The 20,825-nt window shown below is 47.0% G+C and overlaps 1 protein-coding gene across 1 annotated transcript in view; it reads right to left on the minus strand.

The window, feature by feature from the left end:
* The window catches only part of LOC135515092 (staphylococcal nuclease domain-containing protein 1-like), a 335,980-nt gene that overhangs the window by 19,898 nt on the left and 295,257 nt on the right, over positions 1 to 20,825 (minus strand). The window contains exon 13 of the mRNA XM_064938925.1: positions 16,147 to 16,350. Coding sequence (XP_064794997.1) covers positions 16,147 to 16,350 — 204 coding nt within the window. The remainder of the gene's footprint in view (positions 1 to 16,146; positions 16,351 to 20,825) is intronic.

Below are 20,825 nucleotides of genomic sequence, written 5' to 3' on the forward strand. Positions count from 1 at the left end.
CATGACCTTCTCCCATTCCTCCTCTGGATCACCCAGATGGGAATGGGCAAACTTCAGATGGGCCTGGACATGCGCTGGCTTGAGCAGGGGGACCTTGCGTGCACTGCAGGATTTTAATCCATGACGGTGGTCATGTGGTCCCAGCTCTCTTTAGGTCATTGACCAGGTCCTGCCGTTTGGTTCTGGGCGGATCCCTCACCTTCCTCATGATCATTGACGCCCCACGAGGTGAGATCTTGCATGGAGCCCCAGACCGAGGGTGATTGACCTTCATCTTGAACTTCTTCCATTTTCTAATAAATGAGCCAACAGTTGTTGCCTTCTCACCAATCTGCTTGTCTATTGTTCTGTAGCCCATCCCAGCCTTGTGCAGGTCTACAATTTTATCCCCGATGTCCTTACACAGCTCTCTGGTCTTGGCCATTGTGTTTGATTCAGTGTGTGGACAGGTGTCTTTTTTACAGGTAACAAGTTAAAACAGGTGCAGTTAATACAGGTAATGAGTGGTGAACAGGAGGGCTTCTTAAAGAAAAACTAACAGGTCTGTGAGAGCCGGAATTCTTACTGGTTGGTAGGTGATCAAATACTTATGTCATGCAATAAAATGCAAATTAATTACTGTGTGATTTCCTGAATTTTTGTTTTAGATTTACTGTTTCCTTCTCCTAGATTTCAGCGGTGTGAACAGACTATGGCTTGGTTATCTCCTTGATAATCTTTTTGGCCTTTCCTGTGACACTGGGTGCTGTAGATGTCCCGGAGGGCAGGCAGTGTGGGCTGACCGCAGCACCCTCTAGAGAACCCTGTGGTTGCAGATGATGAAATAGCTATGGTGATACAGCCCAACAGGATGCTCTCAAGGGTGCATCTGTAGAAGTTTGTGAGGGTCTTAGGGGGTCAAGCCGGATTTCTTCAGCCTCCTGAGGTTAAAAAGTCGCTGTTGCGCCTTCTTCATAGAATGAATATGTCCATAAACACTCCAGCCAGCTGGTGTTCCCATGTACACAGCTTGGCAGCTCGAGCCGCAAGTATCTATAATACGATTGTCTAAGGTCCCCGCCACATACAGTACGTCTCTTGTCTGAGCCGTTGAATTGATTCTCCCGTAACACACACTTTCCCCACCTCAACACATACAGCCCCCCATGGAATAATGTTATCAAAGGGAGGCATGAAGCAGAATGTGGGAGGGGGGCTGAGAGAGAGGAGAGGCCAGGGTTGGGCTTAGGCAGAGCGGAAATAATCAGCATTAACAGCGTTTTAAATCACATCTCATTTAGAATGAAAGGTCTGATCCACCGCCGTTTACTTTAATTCCTGTGGATTATAATTCATCATGGCGGCGCTCTCAAAGACATGCAAATTCTGGATGCTAGCACCTTGCCTTCCCATATTGCTGTGCACAACCTCTCTTTGAGCTAGGTGAGATAGACAGGATGAAGAGCAAGACAGGAATGGAAGAAGAGAGAGGACTAGGAGAAGAGAGAGGACAAGGAGAAGAGAGAGGGATGGAAGAAGAGACAGGACTAGGAGAAGAGAGGGGGATGGAAGAAGAGACAGGACTAGGAGAAGAGAGAGAGGACTAGGAGAAGAGAGAGGGATGGAAGAAGAGAGAGGGATGGAAGAAGAGACAGGACGAGGAGAAGAGAGAGGGATGGAAGAAGAGACAGGACTAGGAGAAGAGAGAGGGATGGAAGAAGAGACAGGACTAGGAGAAGAGAGAGGGATGGAAGAAGAGACAGGACTAGGAGAAGAGAGAGGGATGGAAGAAGAGACAGGACGAGGAGAAGAGAGAGGGATGGAAGAAGAGACAGGACTAGGAGAAGAGAGAGGGATGGAAGAAGAGACAGGACTAGGAGAAGAGAGAAGGATGGAAGAAGAGACAGGACTAGGAGAAGAGAGAAGGATGGAAGAAGAGACAGGACTAGGAGAAGAGAGAGGGATGGAAGAAGAGACAGGACTCGGTGGAGAGAGAGGACTAGGAGAAGAGAGAGGGATGGAAGAAGAGACAGGTCTAGGAGAAGAGAGGGATGGAAGAAGAGACAGGACTAGGAGAAGAGAGAGGAATGGAAGAAGAGACAGGACTAGGAGAAGAGACAGATTGAGGAGAAGAGAGAAGGATGGAAGAAGAGACAGGACTAGGAGAAGAGAGAAGGATGGAAGAAGAGACAGGACTAGGAGAAGAGAGGGATGGAAGAAGAGACAGGACTAGGAGAAGAGAGAAGGATGGAAGAAGAGACAGGACTAGGAGAAGAGAGAGGGATGGAAGAAGAGACAGGACTAGGAGAAGAGAGAAGGATGGAAGAAGAGACAGGACTAGGAGAAGAGAGAAGGATGGAAGAAGAGACAGGACTAGGAGAAGAGAGGGATGGAAGAAGAGACAGGACTCGGAGGAGAGAGAGGACTAGGAGAAGAGAGAGGGATGGAAGAAGAGACGGGTCTAGGAGAAGAGAGGGATGGAAGAAGAGACAGGACTAGGAGAAGAGAGAGGAATGGAAGAAGAGACAGGACTAGGAGAAGAGACAGATTGAGGAGAAGAGAGAAGGATGGTAGAAGAGACAGGACTAGGGGAAGAGAGGGGGATGGAAGAAGAGACAGGACTAGGAGAAGAGAGAGGGATGGAAGAAGAGACAGGACTAGGAAAAGAGAGAGGGATGGAAGAAGAGACAGGACTAGGAGAAGAGAGAGGGATGGAAGAAGAGACAGGACTAGGAAAAGAGAGAGGGATGGAAGAAGAGACAGGACGAGGAGAAGAGAGAGGGATGGAAGAAGAGACAGGACTAGGAGAAGAGAGAGGGATGGAAGAAGAGACAGGACTAGGAAAAGAGAGAGGGATGGAAGAAGAGACAGGACTTGGAGAAGAGGGAGATGGATGAAAAGGAAAATGGAGAATGGGAGGTCGAGCGAGAGACGGGAAGATGGAAAGAGGCAGAGAGAAGGTGAGCATAGGAGAGATGGATGGAGAGAGGGAGGGAGAGAGAGGGAGGGAGAGAGATGGATGGAGAGAGAGGGAGGGAGAGGGATGGAGAGAGAGGGAGGGACAGAGAGACATTAAAAGGGATGGGAGTAGCGAGTGAGTGCTCAGTGTGCGGGTGGGGAGGTGCCAGGGGTGGCAGAGTGCCATTCTAGGCCGACAGAGTAGGGGGGGGGTTAGTGCCAGGGCTCTCCCTAAAGATGGCCTCCCATGCCAGCATGCCTGAGGGGCGAAGGCTTGAGAGAGGGGGAGACAGGAGGGGAGAGAGGAGGGGAAGGCATGTTCTCCATCACCCTGCCACACACACCACATGGCTTAAGGCTCTGAGGCAATGACCAGCGGAGGAGGTGTGTGTGTGTGTGTGTTTGATAGTGTGTGTGTGTGTGTGTGTGTGTGTGTGTGTGAGTGTGTGTGTGTATGTGTGTGATAGTGTGTGTGTATGTGTGTGTGATAGTGTGTGTGTGTGTGTGTGTGTGTCAGGCTAAGGGGGAGGACCACCTGCCAAAGCTGTTGGAGTTAGCGAGTTCTACAGGGAGTTCCTAACTAATTTCAGGATATGAAAGGAGAGAGCTCAGCAGTTCATACAGACTGCCTCCTGTTTGCATTCACCTGCTCTTTAGCCTGACACTCTCCACCCGACAGGAGGGTGATGTACTATCCACCCGACAGGAGGGTGATGGGCTATCTCCACCCGACAGGAGGGTGATATACTATCCACCCGACAGGAGGGTGATGTGCTATTTCCACCCGACAGGAGGGTGATGTGCTATCTCCACCCGACAGGAGGGTGATGTACTATCTCCACTCGACAGTAGAGTAGCTTGGGAGGGTGATGTACTATCTCCACTCGACAGTAGAGTAGCTTGGAAGGGTGATGTACTATCTCCACCCGACAGGAGGGTGATGTACTATCTCCACCCGACAGGAGGGTGATGTGCTATTTCCACCCAACAGGAGGGTGATGTGCTATCTCCACCCGACAGGAGGGTGATGTGCTATCTCCACCCGACAGGAGGGTGATGTGCTATCTCCACCCGACAGGAGGGTGATGTGACAGGAGGGTGATGTGCTATCTCCACCCGACAGGAGGGTGATGTGCTATCTCCACCCGACAGGAGGGTGATGTGCTATCTCCACCCGACAGGAGGGTGATGTGCTATCTCCACCCGACAGGAGGGTGATGTACTATCTCCACCCGACAGTAGAGTAGCTTGGGAGGGTGATGCACTATCTCCACCTGACAGTAGAGTAGCTTGGGAGGGTGATGCACTATCTCCACCTGACAGTAGAGTAGCTTGGGAGGGTGATGCACTATCTCCACCCGACAGTAGAGTAGCTTGGGAGGGTGATGTACTATCTGGAAACACTGTTGAGCTCTACTACAGTACCACCAGTGAGAGGTACAGGAGTGTGTGATCCAGTCTGAATAAATATTATCTCAGTAAGATTCTCTGTGTGTGTGTGTGTGTGTGTGTGTGTTCCAGTCTGAATGAATACCAGCTCCGTCCTGTTGGAATATCAATTCCCAGCCATATGTGTTTGTATGTAATAAGCCATAAGCCATTAATCATTGACAATATGCAGGCCAGGAGCTTTCATTTGATCACACATTAGCCACTGCAACACACCTGAGATGTATTCCACATCCCTGCACTAAAGCAAACAGACGGCTGTTTTGATGCTATAGTAACCTGATATGCAATAACATACAAACCTCTGATTTCAAATGTAATACCTGTGAATATACATATGTCTATGTCATGTCATCACTATGTATTGATGTAATATCCAGAAAATGGTAATCCTATTTCTATAGTAATATCAACCATCATTTCTATGTATTACTGTGTAGGCCGAATACTAATCAATAACGTGTGTGGGCTCTTCAGTTAGTCCTCTGTGTTGGGGGGCCTCTAGCAAACTGCCCGTCTCGGCTCTGCGCTCTTAAAGTTAACCACTCTGGCCCTGCAGTGATGCATGCCTGGTTTTACTGCGCCTGACTCAGACCGCACTCTCCCTATCTCAGCTCTTTATCTTCCCCTCCACACCTCCTCTGGCTGGCTCCCACCTTCTCTCTCTATTCATCTCTCCCCCTCACTCTCTCTATTCATCTCTCCCCCTCCCTCTATTCATCTCTCCCCCTCCCTCTATTCATCTCTCCCCCTCCCTCTATTCATCTCTCCCCCTCACTCTCCCTCTATTTAGCTCTCCCCCTCACTCTCTCTCTATTCATCTCTCCCCCTCACTCTCTCTCTATTCATCTCTCCCCCTCACTCTCTCTCTATTCATCTATCCCCCTCACTCTCTCTCTATTCATCTATCCCCCTCACTCTCTATTTATCTATCCCCCTAACTCTCTCTCTATTCATCTATCCCCCTCACTCTCTCTCTATTCATCTATCCCCCTCACTCTCTCTCTATTTATCTATCCCCCTCTCTCTCTCTCTATTTATCTATCCCCCACTCTATCTATCCCCCTCACTCTCTCTATTTATCTATCCCCCTCACTCTCTATCTATCCCCTATTCATCTATCTCTCTCTCTATTTATCTATCCCCCTCACTCAATCTCTATTCATCTATCCCCCTCACTCTCTCTCTCTATTTATCTATCCCCCTCACTCTCTCTCTATTTATCTATCCCCCTCACTCTCTCTATCCCCCTCTCTCTCTATTTATCATCCCCCTATCCCCTCTATTCATCTCTCTCTCTATTTATCTATCCCCCTAACTCTCTCTCTATCTATCCCCCTCACTCTCTCTATCCCCCTATCTCTCTATCCCCCTCACTCTCTCTCTATATCTATCCCCCCTCTCTCTCTATTCATATATCCCCCTCTCTTATCTATCCCCCCACTCTCTCTCTATTTATCTATCCCCCTCACTCTCTTCATTTTCACCCCTCTCTCTATATATATATATCCCCCTCACTCTCTCTCTATTTATCTATCCCCCCACTCTCTCCATTTTCAACTCTCTATTTATCTATCCCCTTCACTCTCTATTTATCTATCCCCCTCACTCTCTATACATCTATACCCCTCACTCTCTATACATCTACCCCCCTCACTCTCTATATATCTATCCCCCTCACTCTCTCCATTTTAATCTCTCTTTCTATTTATCTATCCCCTCACTCTCTATATATCTATCCCCCTCACTCTCTATATATCTATCCCCCTCACTCTCTATATATCTATCCCCCTCACTCTCTATATATCTATCCCCCTCACTCTCTATTTATCTATCCCCCTCACTCTCTATCCCCCTCACTTTATCTATCCCCCTCACTCTCTATTTATCTATCCCCCTCACTCATTTTAATCTCTCTTTCTATATATCTATCCCCCTCACTCTCTATATATCTATCCCCTCACTCTCTATATATCTATCCCCCTCACTCTCTTCATTTTCACCCCTCTCTCTATATATATATATCCCCCTCACTCTCTCTCTATTTATCTATCCCCCCACTCTCTCCATTTTCACCTCTCTATTTATCTATCCCCTTCACTCTCTATTTATCTATCCCCCTCACTCTCTATACATCTATCCCCCTCACTCTATACATCTATACCCCCTCATCTATACATCTATCCCCCTCACTCTCTATACATCTATCCCCCTCACTCTCTATATATCTATCCCCCTCACTCTCTATACATCTATCCCCCTCACTCTCTATACATCTATCCCCCTCACTCTCTATTTATCTATCTCCCTCACTCTCTATACATCTATCCCCCTCACTCTCTATTTATCTATCTCCCTCACTCTCTATATATCTACCCCCTCACTCTCTATATATCTATCCCCCTCACTCTCTATATATCTATCCCCCTCACTCTCTCCATTTTCACCTCTCTCTATTTATCTATCTCCCTCACTCTCTATATATCTATCTCCCTCACTCTCTATTTATCTATCCCCCTCACTATATATCTATCTCCCTCACTCTCTATATATCTATCTCCCTCACTCTCTATATATCTATCCCCCTCACTCTCACCATTTTCACCTCTCTCTCTATTTATCTATCTCCCTCACTCTCTATATATCTATCTCCCTCACTCTCTCTATTTATCTATCCCCCTCACTCAATCTCTATTCATCTATCCCCCTCTCTCTCTCTCTATTTATCTATCCCCCTCACTCTCTCTATCCCCCTCACTCTCTCTCTATTTATCTATCCCCCTCACTCTCTCTCTATTTATCTATCCCCCTAACTCTCTCTCTATTCATATATCCCCCTCTCTCTCTATCCCCCTCACCCTCTCTCTATCCCCCCCACTCTCTCTCTATTTATCTATCCCCCTCACTCTCTTCATTTTCACCCCTCTCTCTATATATATATCCCCCTCACTCTCTCTCTATTTATCTATCCCCCCACTCTCTCCATTTTCACCTCTCTATTTATCTATCCCCTTCACTCTCTTTATCTATCCCCCTCACTCTCTATACATCTATACCCCTCACTCTCTATACATCTATCCCCCTCACTCTCTATACATCTATCCCCCTCACTCTCTATATATCTATCCCCCTCACTCTCTCCATTTTAATCTCTCTTTCTATTTATCTATCCCCCTCACTCTCTATATATCTATCCCCCTCACTCTCTATACATCTATACCCCTCACTCTCTATACATCTATACCCCTCACTCTCTATACATCTACCCCCCTCACTCTCTATATATCTATCCCCCTCACTCTCTATACATCTACCCCCCTCACTCTCTATATATCTATCCCCCTCACTCTCTATATATCTATCCCCCTCACTCTCTATATATCTATCCCCCTCACTCTCTATATATCTATCCCCCTCACTCTCTATATATCTATCCCCCTCACTCTCTATATATCTATCCCCCTCACTCTCCATTTTAATCTCTCTTTCTATTTATCTATCCCCTCACTCTCTATATATCTATCCCCCTCACTCTATATATCTATCCCCCTCACTCTATATATCTATCCCCCTCACTCTCCATTTTAATCTCTCTTTCTATTTATCTATCCCCTCACTCTCTATATATCTATCCCCCTCACTCTATATATCTATCCCCCTCACTCTCTATATATCTATCCCCCTCACTCTCTATATATCTCCCCCTCACTCTCTTCATTTTCACCCCTCTCTCTATATATATATCCCCCTCACTCTCTCTCTATTGATCTATCCCCCCCACTCTCTCCATTTTAACCTCTCTATTTATCTATCCCCTTCACTCTCTATTTATCTATCCCCCTCACTTTCTATACATCTATCCCCCTCACTCTCTATACATCTATCCCCCTCACTCTCTATACATCTATCCCCCTCACTCTCTATACATCTATCCCCCTCACTCTCTATACATCTATCCCCCTCACTCTCTATACATCTATCCCCCTCACTCTCTATACATCTATCCCCCTCACTCTCTATACATCTATCCCCCTCACTCTCTATATATCTATCCCCCTCACTCTCTCCATTTTCACCTCTCTATTTATCTATCTCCCTCACTCTCTATTTATCTATCCCCCTCACTATATATCTATCCCCCTCACTCTCTATATATCTATACCCCTCACTCTCTATTTATCTATACCCCTCACTCTCTATATATCTATCCCCCTCACTCTCTATATATCTATCCCCCTCACTCTCTCCATTTTAATCTCTCTTTCTATTTATATATCTCCCTCACTATCTCTATTTATCTATCCCCCTCACTCAATCTCTATTCATCTATCCCCCTCTCTCTCTCTCTATTTATCTATCCCCCTCACTTCTCTTATCCCCCTCACTCTCTCTCTATACATCTATCCCCCTCACTCTCTCTCTATTTATCTATCCCCCTAACTCTCTCTCTCTATTCATATCCCCCTCACCCTCTCTATCTATCCCCCACTCTCTCTCTATTTATCTATCCCCCTCACTCTCTCTCTATTTATCTATCCCCCTCACTCTCTATATATCTATCCCCCTCACTCTCTATACATCTATCCCCCTCACTCTCTATACATCTATCCCCCTCACTCTCTATACATCTATCCCCCTCACTCTCTATACATCTATCCCCCTCACTCTCTATACATCTATCCCCCTCACTCTCTATACATCTATCCCCCTCACTCTCTATACATCTATCCCCCTCACTCTCTATACATCTATCCCCCTCAATCTCTATATATCTATCCCCCTCACTCTCTATACATCTATCCCCCTCACTCTCTATACATCTATCCCCCTCACTCTCTATACATCTATCCCCCTCACTCTCTATACATCTATCCCCCTCACTCTCTATACATCTATCCCCCTCACTCTCTATACATCTATCCCCCTCACTCTCTATACATCTATCCCCCTCACTCTCTATACATCTATCCCCCTCACTCTCTATACATCTATCCCCCTCACTCTCTATATATCTATCCCCCTCACTCTCTCCATTTTCACCTCTCTATTTATCTATCTCCCTCACTCTCTATTTATCTATCCCCCTCACTATATATCTATCCCCCTCACTCTCTATATATCTATACCCCTCACTCTCTATTTATCTATACCCCTCACTCTCTATTTATCTATCCCCCTCACTCTCTATATATCTATCCCCCTCACTCTCTCCATTTTCACCTCTCTCTCTATTTATATATCTCCCTCACTATCTCTATTTATCTATCCCCCTCACTCAATCTCTATTCATCTATCCCCCTCTCTCTCTCTCTATTTATCTATCCCCCTCACTCTCTCTATCCCCCTCACTCTCTCTCTATACATCTATCCCCCTCACTCTCTCTCTATTTATCTATCCCCCTAACTCTCTCTCTCTATTCATATATCCCCCTCACCCTCTCTCTATCCCCCCCACTCTCTCTCTATTTATCTATCCCCCTCACTCTCTCTCTATTTATCTATCCCCCTCACTCTCTATATATCTATCGCCCTCACTCTCTATACATCTATCCCCCTCACTCTCTATACATCTATCCCCCTCACTCTCTATACATCTATCCCCCTCACTCTCTATACATCTATCCCCCTCACTCTCTATACATCTATCCCCCTCAATCTCTATATATCTATCCCCCTCACTCTCTATATATCTATCCCCCTCACTCTCTATATATCTATCCCCCTCACTCTCTATATATCTATCCCCCTCACTCTCTATTTATCTATCCCCCTCACTCTCTATATATCTACCCCCCTCACTCTCTATATATCTATCCCCCTCACTCTCTATATATCTATCCCCCTCACTCTCTATATATCTATCCCCCCACTCTCTCAATTATTTTCTCCTCTCTCTATATATCTATACCTCTCACTCTTTCTATTTTCACCTCTATTTATCTATCCCTCTCTCTCTATTTATCCATCCCCCATTCTCTGTTGTTCTCTCCTCTCTCTATCCCCCTCTCTCTATTTATCCATCCCCATTCTCTGTCGTTCTCTCCTCTCTCTATCCCTCTCTATTTATCCATCCCCCATTCTCTGTCGTTCTCTCCTCTCTCTCTCTATTTATCCATCCCCAATTCTGTCGTTCTCTCCTCTCTTTATCCCTCTCTCTCTCCATTTATCCATCCCCCATTCTCTGTCGTTCTCTCCTCTCTCTATCCTTCTCTATCTCTATTTATCTATTCTCTGTCGTTCTCTCCTCTACCCCTCTCTCTCTATTTATCCATCCCCCATTCTGTCGTCCTCTCCTCTCTCTATTTATCCATCCCCCATTATCTGTCGTTCTCTCTATCTACCCATCCATCCACCATTCTGTCATTCTATCCTCTATCCATCCATCTGCCTTTCTCTCCTCTCTCTCTATCCCTCTATTTATCCATCCCCCATTCTCTGCCGTTCTCTCCTCTCTCTATCCCCCTCTCTATCTATCCATCCCCCATTCTCTGTCGGTCTCTCCTCTCTCTATCCCTCTCTCTCTGTCGTTCTCTCCTCTCTCTATCCCTCTCTCTCTCTATTTATCCATACCCCATTCTCTGTCGTTATCTCTTCTCTCTATCCCTCTCTCTATCTATCCATCCCCCATTCTCTGCCGGTCTCTCCTCTCTCTCTATTTATCCATCCCCCATTCTCTGCCGGTCTCTCCTCTCTCTCTATTTATCCATCCCCCATTCTCTGTCGTTCTCTCTATCTATCAATCCAGCCCCCATTCTCTGTCATTCCCTCCTATCTATCCATCCATCTGCCGTTCTCTCCTCTCTCTATTTATCCATCCCCCATTCTCTGTCGTTCTCTCCCCTCTCTATCCTTCTCTCTCTCTATTTATCTATTCTCTGTCGTTCTCTCCTCTATCCCCCTCTATTTATCCATCCCCCATTCTGTCGTTCTCTCCTCTCTCTATCCCTCCTCTATCTGTTGTTCTCTCCTCTCTCTATTTACCCATCCCTCATTCTCTGTCGTTCTCTCCTCTCTATCCATCCATCCCCCATTCTCTGCCGTTCTCTCCTCTCTCTATTTATCCATCCCCCATTCTCTGTCGTTCTCTCCTCTCTCTATTTACCCATCCCTCATTCTCTGTCGTTCTCTCCTCTCTATCCATCCATCCCCCATTCTCTGTCGTTCTCTCCTCTCTCTATTTACCCATCCCCCATTCTCTGTCGTTCTCTCCTCTCTCTATCCCCCTCTCTCTCTCTCTATTTATCCATCCCCCATTCTCTGTCATTCTCTCCTCTCTCTATTTATCCATCCCCCATTCTCTGTCATTCTCTCCTCTCTCTATCCCTCTCCCTATCCATCCATCCCCCATTCTCTGCCGTTCTCTCCTCTCTCTATTTATCCATCCCCCATTCTCTGTCGTTCTCTCCTCTCTTTATCCCTCTCTCTCTCTATTTATCCATCCCCCATTCTCTGTCGTTATCTCTTCTCGCTATCTATCCATCCCACATTCTGTCATTCTCTCCTCTCTCTATCCCTCTCTCTATTTATCCATCCCCCATTCTCTGTCGTTCTCTCCTCTCTCTATCCCTCTCTCTATTTATCCATCCCTCATTCTCTGTCGTTCTCTCCTCTCTCTATCCCTCTCTCTCTATTTATCTATCCCCCATTGTCTGTCATTCTCTCCTCTCTCTATCCCTCTCTCTCTATTTATCCATCCCTCATTCTCTGTCGTTCTCTCCTCTTTCTATCCATCCCTCATTCTCTGTCATTCTCTCCTCTCTCTATCCCTCTCTCTCTATTTATCCATCCCTCATTCTGTCGTTCTCTCCTCTTTCTATCTATCCATCCATCCCTCATTCTCTGTCGTTCTCGCCTCTCTCTATCCCTCTCTCTCTATCCCTCATTCTCTGTCGTTCTCGCCTCTCTCTATCCCTCTCTCTCTATTTATCCATCCCCCATTCTCTGTCGTTCTCTCTATCCCTCTCTCTCTATTTATCTATCCCTCATTCTCTGTCATTCTCTCCTCTCTCTATTTATCCATCCCTCATTCTCTGTCGTTCTCTCCTCTCTCTATCCCTCTCTCTCTATTTATCTATCCCTCATTCTCTGTCATTCTCTCCTCTCTCTCTATTTATCTATCCCTCATTCTCTGTTATTCTCTCCTCTCTCTCTATTTATCCATCCCCCATTCTCTGTCGTTCTCTCCTCTCTCTATCCCTCTCTCTCTATTTATCTATCCCTCATTCTCTCCTCTCTCTCTATTTATCCATCCCTCATTCTCTGTCGTTCTCTCCTCTCTCTATCCCTCTCTCTCTATTTATATATCCCTCATTCTCTGTCGTTCTCTCCTCTCTCTATCTATCCATCCATCCCTCATCCCTCATTCTCTGTCGTTCTCTCCTCTCTCTATCCCCCTCTCTCTATTTATCTATCCCTCATTCTCTGTCATTCTCTCCTCTCTCTCTATTTATCCATCCTCCATTCTCTGTCGTTCTCTCCTCTCTCTATCCCTCTCTCTCTGTCATTCTCTCCTCTCTCTCTATTTATCCATCCCTCATTCTCTGTCGTTCTCTCCTCTCTCTATTTATATATCCCTCATTCTCTGTCGTTCTCTCCTCTCTCTATCCCTCTCTCTCTATTTATCCATCCCTCTTTCTATCTATCTATCCATCATCCCCATTCTCTGTCATTCTCTCCTCTCTCTCTATTTATCCATCCCTCATTCTCTGTCATTCTCTCCTCTCTCTATTTATATATCTGTCGTTCTCTCCTCTCTCTATCCCTCTCTCTCTATTTATCCATCCCTCTTTCTATCTATCCATCCATCCACATTCTGTCGTTCTCTCCTCTCTCTATCCCTCTCTCTCTATTTATCCATCCCTCTTTCTATCTATCCATCCATCCACATTCTCTGTCGTTCTCTCCTCTCTCTATCCCTCTCTCTCTATTTATCCATCCCTCTTTCTATCTATCCATCCATCCACATTCTCTGTCATTCTCTCCTCTCTCTCCCTCTCTCTATTTATCCATCCCTCATTCTCTGTCGTTCTCTCCTCTCTCTATCCCTCTCTCTCTATTTATCTATCCCTCATTCTCTGTCGTTCTCTCCACTCTATCCCTCTCTCTCTCTATTTATCTATCCCCCATTCTCTGTCGTTCTCTCCACTCTATCCCTCTCTCTCTCCATTTATCCATCCCCCATTCTCTGTCGTTCTCTCCTCTCTCTATCCCTCTACTTATCCATCTGTCGTTCTCTCCTCTCTCTATCCCTCTCTCTCTATTTATCCATCCCCCATTCTCTGTCGTTCTCTCCTCTCTCTATCCCTCACTCTCTCCATTTATCCATCCCCCATCCTCTGTCGTTCTCTGTCGTATATTGTCTATCTTTATTACATGGACAATGCCTAAGTGTGTTGTCCATTTGCTACAGGGCATATCCACAAAACAAACAGAGCCTAGCTTGACTACAATGGCTACCCTTCAAATAAATCTAACAAATCCTGCTCTCCTCTATGAAACAAGACCAGCGCCTGAGAACATCAATTTGTCATCTGGAATACAATGATGTCAGGAGGGAAAAAACTGTGTTTGTTGTTGTAATATCACAAACGGACGTGGGAGTTTCACCACTAAGCATTCCAGCTTTAAACATTTCAAAATAAAGGCCGTTTGAGGAAATGGAAGCTGAGCTCAGTTAGTGGTCAGTCTTTAGCTGACAGAGGAGCTTTGTTTGCCAGGGGGACTTAAGTGATAAGGTAGAAGGCCTTCAGGCTCACCTTCAGGGTGCTCACCTTTCTAGCCCCCCTCCCCTCTTTAAGACTATTAAAACGATACCACTTTAGACTATATCAATGAAAGAGATGCGCCCAGAGCCTTCACATCCCAGTCTGAACAGGCTGCATCGTTTCAGAGGGAGCAGCACAGGGGACATGACCAGCATAAGACAAACAGGCCTGACAGACTGCATGGCTCTATCAGCCTGTTTCAGTGGACAGCTGGGTTCAGACTGCATGGCTCTATCAGCCTGTTTCAGTGGACAGCTGGGTTCAGACTGCATGGCTCTATCAGCCTGTTTCAGTGGACAGCATGGCTCTATCAGCCTGTTTCAGTGGACAGCTGTGTTCAGACTGCATGGCTCTATCAGCCTGTTTCGGTGGACAGCTGGGTTCAGACTGCATGGCTCTATCAGCCTGTTTCAGTGGACAGCTGGGTTCAGACTGCATGGCTCTATCAGCCTGTTTCAGTGGACAGCTGGGTTCAGACTGCATGGCTCTATCAGCCTGTTTCAGTGGACAGCTGTGTTCAGACTGCATGGCTCTATCAGCCTGTTTCGGTGGACAGCTGGGTTCAGACTGCATGGCTCTATCAGCCTGTTTCAGTGGACAGCTGGGTTCAGACTGCATGGCTCTATCAGCCTGTTTCAGTGGACAGCTGGGTTCAGACTGCATGGCTCTATCAGCCTGTTTCAGTGGACAGCTGGGTTCAGACTGCATGGCTCTATCAGCCTGTTTCAGTGGACAGCTGGGTTCAGACTGCATGGCTCTATCAGCCTGTTTCGGTGGACAGCTGGGTTCAGACTGCATGGCTCTATCAGCCTGTTTCAGTGGACAGCTGTGTTTAGACTGCATGGCTCTATCAGCCTGTTTCGGTGGACAGCTGGGTTCAGACTGCATGGCTCTATCAGCCTGTTTCGGTGGACAGCTGGGTTCAGACTGCATGGCTCTATCAGCCTGTTTCGGTGGACAGCTGGGTTCAGACTGCATGGCTCTATCAGCCTGTTTCAGTGGACAGCTGGGTTCAGACTGCATGGCTCTATCAGCCTGTTTCGGTGGACAGCTGGGTTTTAATCACTGCTCTGACTCTGTTCCAGTGGGTCGTTTCAACACAATAAGGTTTACAGTCTCAGTGGCCCAAATAGGTCAAAGGTGAGCTCCCTGGCGACGAATACACACTATACAGTTACTTATTGACTGACGTGGGCTGACTAAGTGTCTTTCAATGGGTTGTAAAACTTTAGTGGTGGTATAGGGAAACGAGGGTGATTAAGTATAACATTCTGTGTGGGTGTGCATTCATATGTTTATGAGTGTTTGTGTTCTGACCGGTGAGCCCATTTCTGTGTCTTTGTGTGTGAACGTGTGTGTGCCACTTTGTACCTAAATGACAGAGTGGACTAATGTCGGGCCGTGTAGGAGCGGTAATTGCGCCAGGAATAAATATCAGTTTTGTGCCTTTATCTTTCATTTACAGAGAGGCTTTGAGTCTGCCAGCTGAATTAGCATAATGAGGAAAGGCAAACGAGCTGCACTTCATGACATTACAAAATGGCCGCCGTCACAGGGGCCTGTCCTGCTGAGCGCTAGACGTACCGAGAGATGCATCGCTTCCGATCAATCTTCATTTTGGATTACTAATCATGTCAGCATTTCGCAAGCACTTATTCATAACAAAAACATTGACCTGTTAGCATGGTAGCGTGAGGTGAACAGCCTTGTTGAAATAGACTAGACCCTTCACAGCCAGCCAGTCACATACACTGTCACCCAGTATCATGTTTTGGCCCTGACAAAGTCACTATGACCTGAAAACGTCTGGCACATGTCAGCGTAACCTTTTCTCAACTCTAACGCCAATTCATTTGGCCCAATGCTAGCCCTGGTACATAAAACACATCTGTTTTGGCCATAGTGCCCTGATAAAGTCATTATAAAACTGAAAACTTAAGGTAAACATAACTTTCATTTCTCTCTTCGAATTCCGCCAAGGAGGCCATTTTCCTACCATTTTCTGCAGGTGCTTCTCTTTCCGCACGTCCACCATGACCATGCCCTCCTTGACCAGGCTGAGGCCCACGTCGTCCTTGGAGTCGGCGAACTGCAGTGTGACATGGGGGCAGGTGACGCCGCTGTGCTCCACGTTGAGGAGACACTGGGTGTTCTGGATGTCCCGCACCAGGCTGTCCACCACGTCAGCACGCGCATCCTCCTAACGGGGGTGGAAGAGGAGGAGAGGGGAGGTCAAGGGGTTAGGTCACCCTGCTGGAGGCTGTTGAGCCAGAACAGTTTATCCTGAAATCTTTAGCCCTCTAATGAAAGGGACTCATATTGTGCTCAGAGCGCGAGACAAGGAAGCCAATTAGGAGTATTGAGGAGCAATAAGACACGCCCCGACATGGCTTTAAAAAACAGGGATCAATTGAGTACACCCCAACATCCCCCATTCATCATTGCTCTGTCCCTCTCGCTTGCTCTCCTTCCTCCTTGCCCTGGTCCTGTCTCCATGGCAACCCCCGAGGCAAGCTGCCCTTGGGGTGTGAATGTGGTGTGTGTCTCTGTGTGTGTGGAGAGGGATGCTGAGTGTTTAAGGGGGAAAACTGAGGGGCTGTTTGTTTCTTCTTCTTCCTGTGGTCAGCTTGTCTCACACTCCGCGGGGGAGCTCAGGGCGAGAGAGGGAGGGAGAGGTGGTGAGAGAGACGGATAGAGGGAGAAAGAGAGAGGAGAGAGAGAGCCAAGGGGGCAGGGTGGGGATATGCAATATGAATGAGGGCCTTCTGCTGAGTGGGACAGGACACTAACAGGGCCTTCTGCTGAGTGGGACAGGACACAAACAGGGCCTTCTGCTGAGTGGGACAGGACACGAACAGGGCCTTCTGCTGAGTGGTATAGGACACAAACAGGGCCTTCTGCTGAGTGGGACAGGACACGAACAGGGCCTTCTGCTGAGTGGGACAGGACACGAACAGGACCTTCCGCTGAGTGGGACAGGACACTGTAACAAGGTTAGTACGAGCACGCGCCTGAAATGGACCAGTGTGTGGATGGTCATAACTATGCATTCAACTATATATGCTAACAGAGGAGAATGTATTATATATGTTAACGTATATGCATATATTAATAAGAATATGTGTCTAAGTGAATGACTGACTGACAGTGTGTGTGTGTGTGTGTTTCTGTCTGTGTGGCCACTGGCCAGTTTGAGTCACAGCAGGTGAGTGAGAGACCAGGCAGCACCCTCTCTACTCCAGGTGGCAGGGCAGAGAGGACATCTGGGGAGAAACGCTGTCACCACTAGTAACAGGCCCAGAGAGAGAACAAGAGAGATTGAGATTGAGAGAGAGTGAGAACAAGAGAGATTGAGAGAGAGAGAGCGAGAGAACAAGAGAGATTGAGAGAGAGAGTGAGAGAACGAGATTGAGAGAGAGAGAGAGCGAGAGAACGAGATTGAGAGAGAGAGAGCGAGAGAACAAGAGAGATTGAGAGAGCGAGAGAACAAGAGAGATTGAGAGAGCACGAGAACAAGAGAGATTGAGAGAGAGCGAGAACAAGAGAGATTGAGAGAGAGCGAGAACAAGAGAGATTGAGAGAGAGAGAGAACGAGAGAGAGAGAACAAGAGAGATTGAGAGAGAGCCAGAACAAGAGAGATTGAGAGAGCGAGAACAAGAGAGATTGAGAGAGAGCCAGAACAAGAGAGATTGAGAGAGCGAGAACAAGAGAGATTGAGAGAGCGAGAACAAGAGAGATTGAGAGAGAGCGAGAACAAGAGAGATTGAGAGAGAGCGAGAACAAGAGAGATTGAGAGAGAGCGAGAACAAGAGAGATTGAGAGAGAGAGAGAACAAGAGAGATTGAGAGAGAGAACAAGAGAGATTGAGAGAGAGAGCGAGAACAAGAGAGATTGAGAGAGCGAGAACAAGAGAGATTGAGAGAGAGAGAACAAGAGAGATTGAGAGAGAGAACAAGAGAGATTGAGAGAGAGAGCGAGAACAAGAGAGATTGAGAGAGAGCGAGAACGAGAGAGATTGAGAGAGCGAGAACGAGAGAGATTGAGAGACAGCGAGAACGAGAGATTGAGAGAGAGCGAGAACGAGAGATTGAGAGAGAGCGAGAACGAGAGATTGAGAGAGAGCGAGAACGAGAGATTGAGAGAGAACGAGAGATTGAGAGAGAGCGAGAACGAGAGATTGAGAGAGAGCGCGAACGAGAGATTGAGAGAGAGCGCGAACGAGAGATTGAGAGAGAGCGCGAACGAGAGATTGAGAGAGAGAACGAACGAGATTGAGAGAGAGCGCGAACGAGAGATTGAGAGAGAGCGAACGAGAGATTGAGAGAGAGCGCGAACGAGAGATTGAGAGAGAGCGCGAACTAGAGATTGAGAGAGAGCGCGAACGAGAGATTGAGAGAGAGCGCGAACGAGAGATTGAGAGAGCGCGAACGAGAGATTGAGAGAGAGCGCGAACGAGAGATTGAGAGAGAGCGCGAACGAGAGATTGAGAGAGAGCGCGAACGAGAGATTGAGAGAGAGCGCGAACGAGAGATTGAGAGAGAGAGAGAACGAGAGATTGAGAGAGAGAGAGAACAAGAGAGATTGAGAGAGAGAGAGAACAAGAGAGATTGAGAGAGAGAGAGAGAGCGAGAGATTGAGAGAGAGCGAGAGAACAAGAGAGATTGAGAGAGAGCCAGAACAAGAGAGATTGAGAGAGAGCCAGAACAAGAGAGATTGAGAGAGCGAGAACAAGAGAGATTGAGAGAGAGCGAGAACAAGAGATTGTGAGAGAGCGAGAACAAGAGAGATTGAGAGAGAGCGAGAACAAGAGATTGAGAGAGAGAGAACAAGAGAGATTGAGAGAGAGAGAGAGAACAAGAGAGATTGAGAGAGAGAGCGAGAACAAGAGAGATTGAGAGAGAGCGAGAACGAGAGATTGAGAGAGAGCGAGAACGAGAGAGATTGAGAGAGAGCGAGAACGAGAGAGATTGAGAGACAGCGAGAACGAGAGATTGAGAAAGAGCGCGAACGAGAGATTGAGAGAGAGCGCGAACGAGAGAGCGAACGAGAGATTGAGAGAGAGCGCGAACGAGAGATTGAGAGAGAGCGCGAACAAGAGAGATTGAGAGAGAGCGAGAACAAGAGAGATTGAGAGAGAGCGAGAACAAGAGAGATTGAGAGAGAGCGAGAACAAGAGAGATTGAGAGAGAGCGCGAGAACAAGAGAGATTGAGAGAGAGAGAGCGAGAGAACAAGAGAGATTGAGAGAGAGAGAGCGAGAGAACAAGAGAGATTGAGAGAGAGAGAACGAGAGAGAGAGAGAGAACAAGAGAGATTGAGAGAGAGAGCGAGAGAACAAGAGAGATTGGGAGAGAGAGAGCGAGAGAACAAGAGAGATTGAGAGAGAGCGCGAGAGAACAAGAGAGATTGAGAGAGAGAGCGAGATTGAGAGAGAGCGAGAACAAGAGAGATTGAGAGAGAGCGAGAACAAGAGAGATTGAGAGAGCGAGAACGAGATTGAGAGAGCCAGAACAAGAGAGAGAGCGAGAGAACAAGAGAGATTGAGAGAGCGAGAGAACAAGAGAGAGAGCGAGAGAACAAGAGAGATTGAGAGAGAGCGAGAACAAGAGATATTGAGAGAGAGCGAGAACAAGAGAGATTGAGAGAGAGCCAGAACAAGAGAGATTGAGAGAGAGAGAGAGCGAGAGAACAAGAGAGATTGAGAGAGAGAGAGCGAGAGAACAAGAGAGATTGAGAGAGAGAGAGCGAGAACAAGAGAGATTGTGAGAGCGTGAGAACAAGAGAGATTGAGAGAGCGCGAGAACAAGAGAGATTGAGAGAGCGTGAGATTGAGAGCGCGAACGAGAGATTGAGAGAGAGCGAGAACGAGATTGAGAGCCAGAACAAGAGAGATTGAGAGAGAGAGAGCGAGAGAACAAGAGAGATTGAGAGAGCGAGAGAACAAGAGAGATTGAGAGAGAGCGAGAACAAGATAGATTGAGAGAGAGCCAGAACAAGAGAGAGCGAGAACAAGAGAGATTGAGAGAGAGCGAGAACAAGAGAGATTGAGAGAGAGCGAGAACAAGAGAGATTGAGAGAGAGCGAGAACAAGAGATTGAGAGAGAGAGAACAAGAGAGATTGAGAGAGAGAGAGAGAACAAGAGAGATTGAGAGAGAGAGCGAGAACAAGAGAGATTGAGAGAGAGCGAGAACGAGAGATTGAGAGAGAGCGAGAACGAGAGAGATTGAGAGAGAGCGAGAACGAGAGAGATTGAGAGACAGCGAGAACGAGAGATTGAGAGAGAGCGCGAACGAGAGAGCGAACGAGAGATTGAGAGAGAGCGCGAACGAGAGATTGAGAGAGAGCGCGAACAAGAGATTGAGAGAGCGCGAGAACAAGAGAGATTGAGAGAGAGCGAGAACAAGAGAGATTGAGAGAGAGCGAGAACAAGAGAGATTGAGAGAGAGCGAGAACAAGAGAGATTGAGAGAGAGCGCGAGAACAAGAGAGATTGAGAGAGAGAGAGCGAGAGAACAAGAGAGATTGAGAGAGAGAGAGCGAGAGAACAAGAGAGATTGAGAGAGAGAGAACGAGAGAGAGAGAGAGAACAAGAGAGATTGAGAGAGAGAGCGAGAGAACAAGAGAGATTGGGAGAGAGAGAGCGAGAGAACAAGAGAGATTGAGAGAGAGCGCGAG

Source organism: Oncorhynchus masou, chromosome 26 (genome assembly GCF_036934945.1).
Source record: "Oncorhynchus masou masou isolate Uvic2021 chromosome 26, UVic_Omas_1.1, whole genome shotgun sequence".
In the NCBI taxonomy this organism is placed as follows: domain Eukaryota; kingdom Metazoa; phylum Chordata; class Actinopteri; order Salmoniformes; family Salmonidae; genus Oncorhynchus; species Oncorhynchus masou.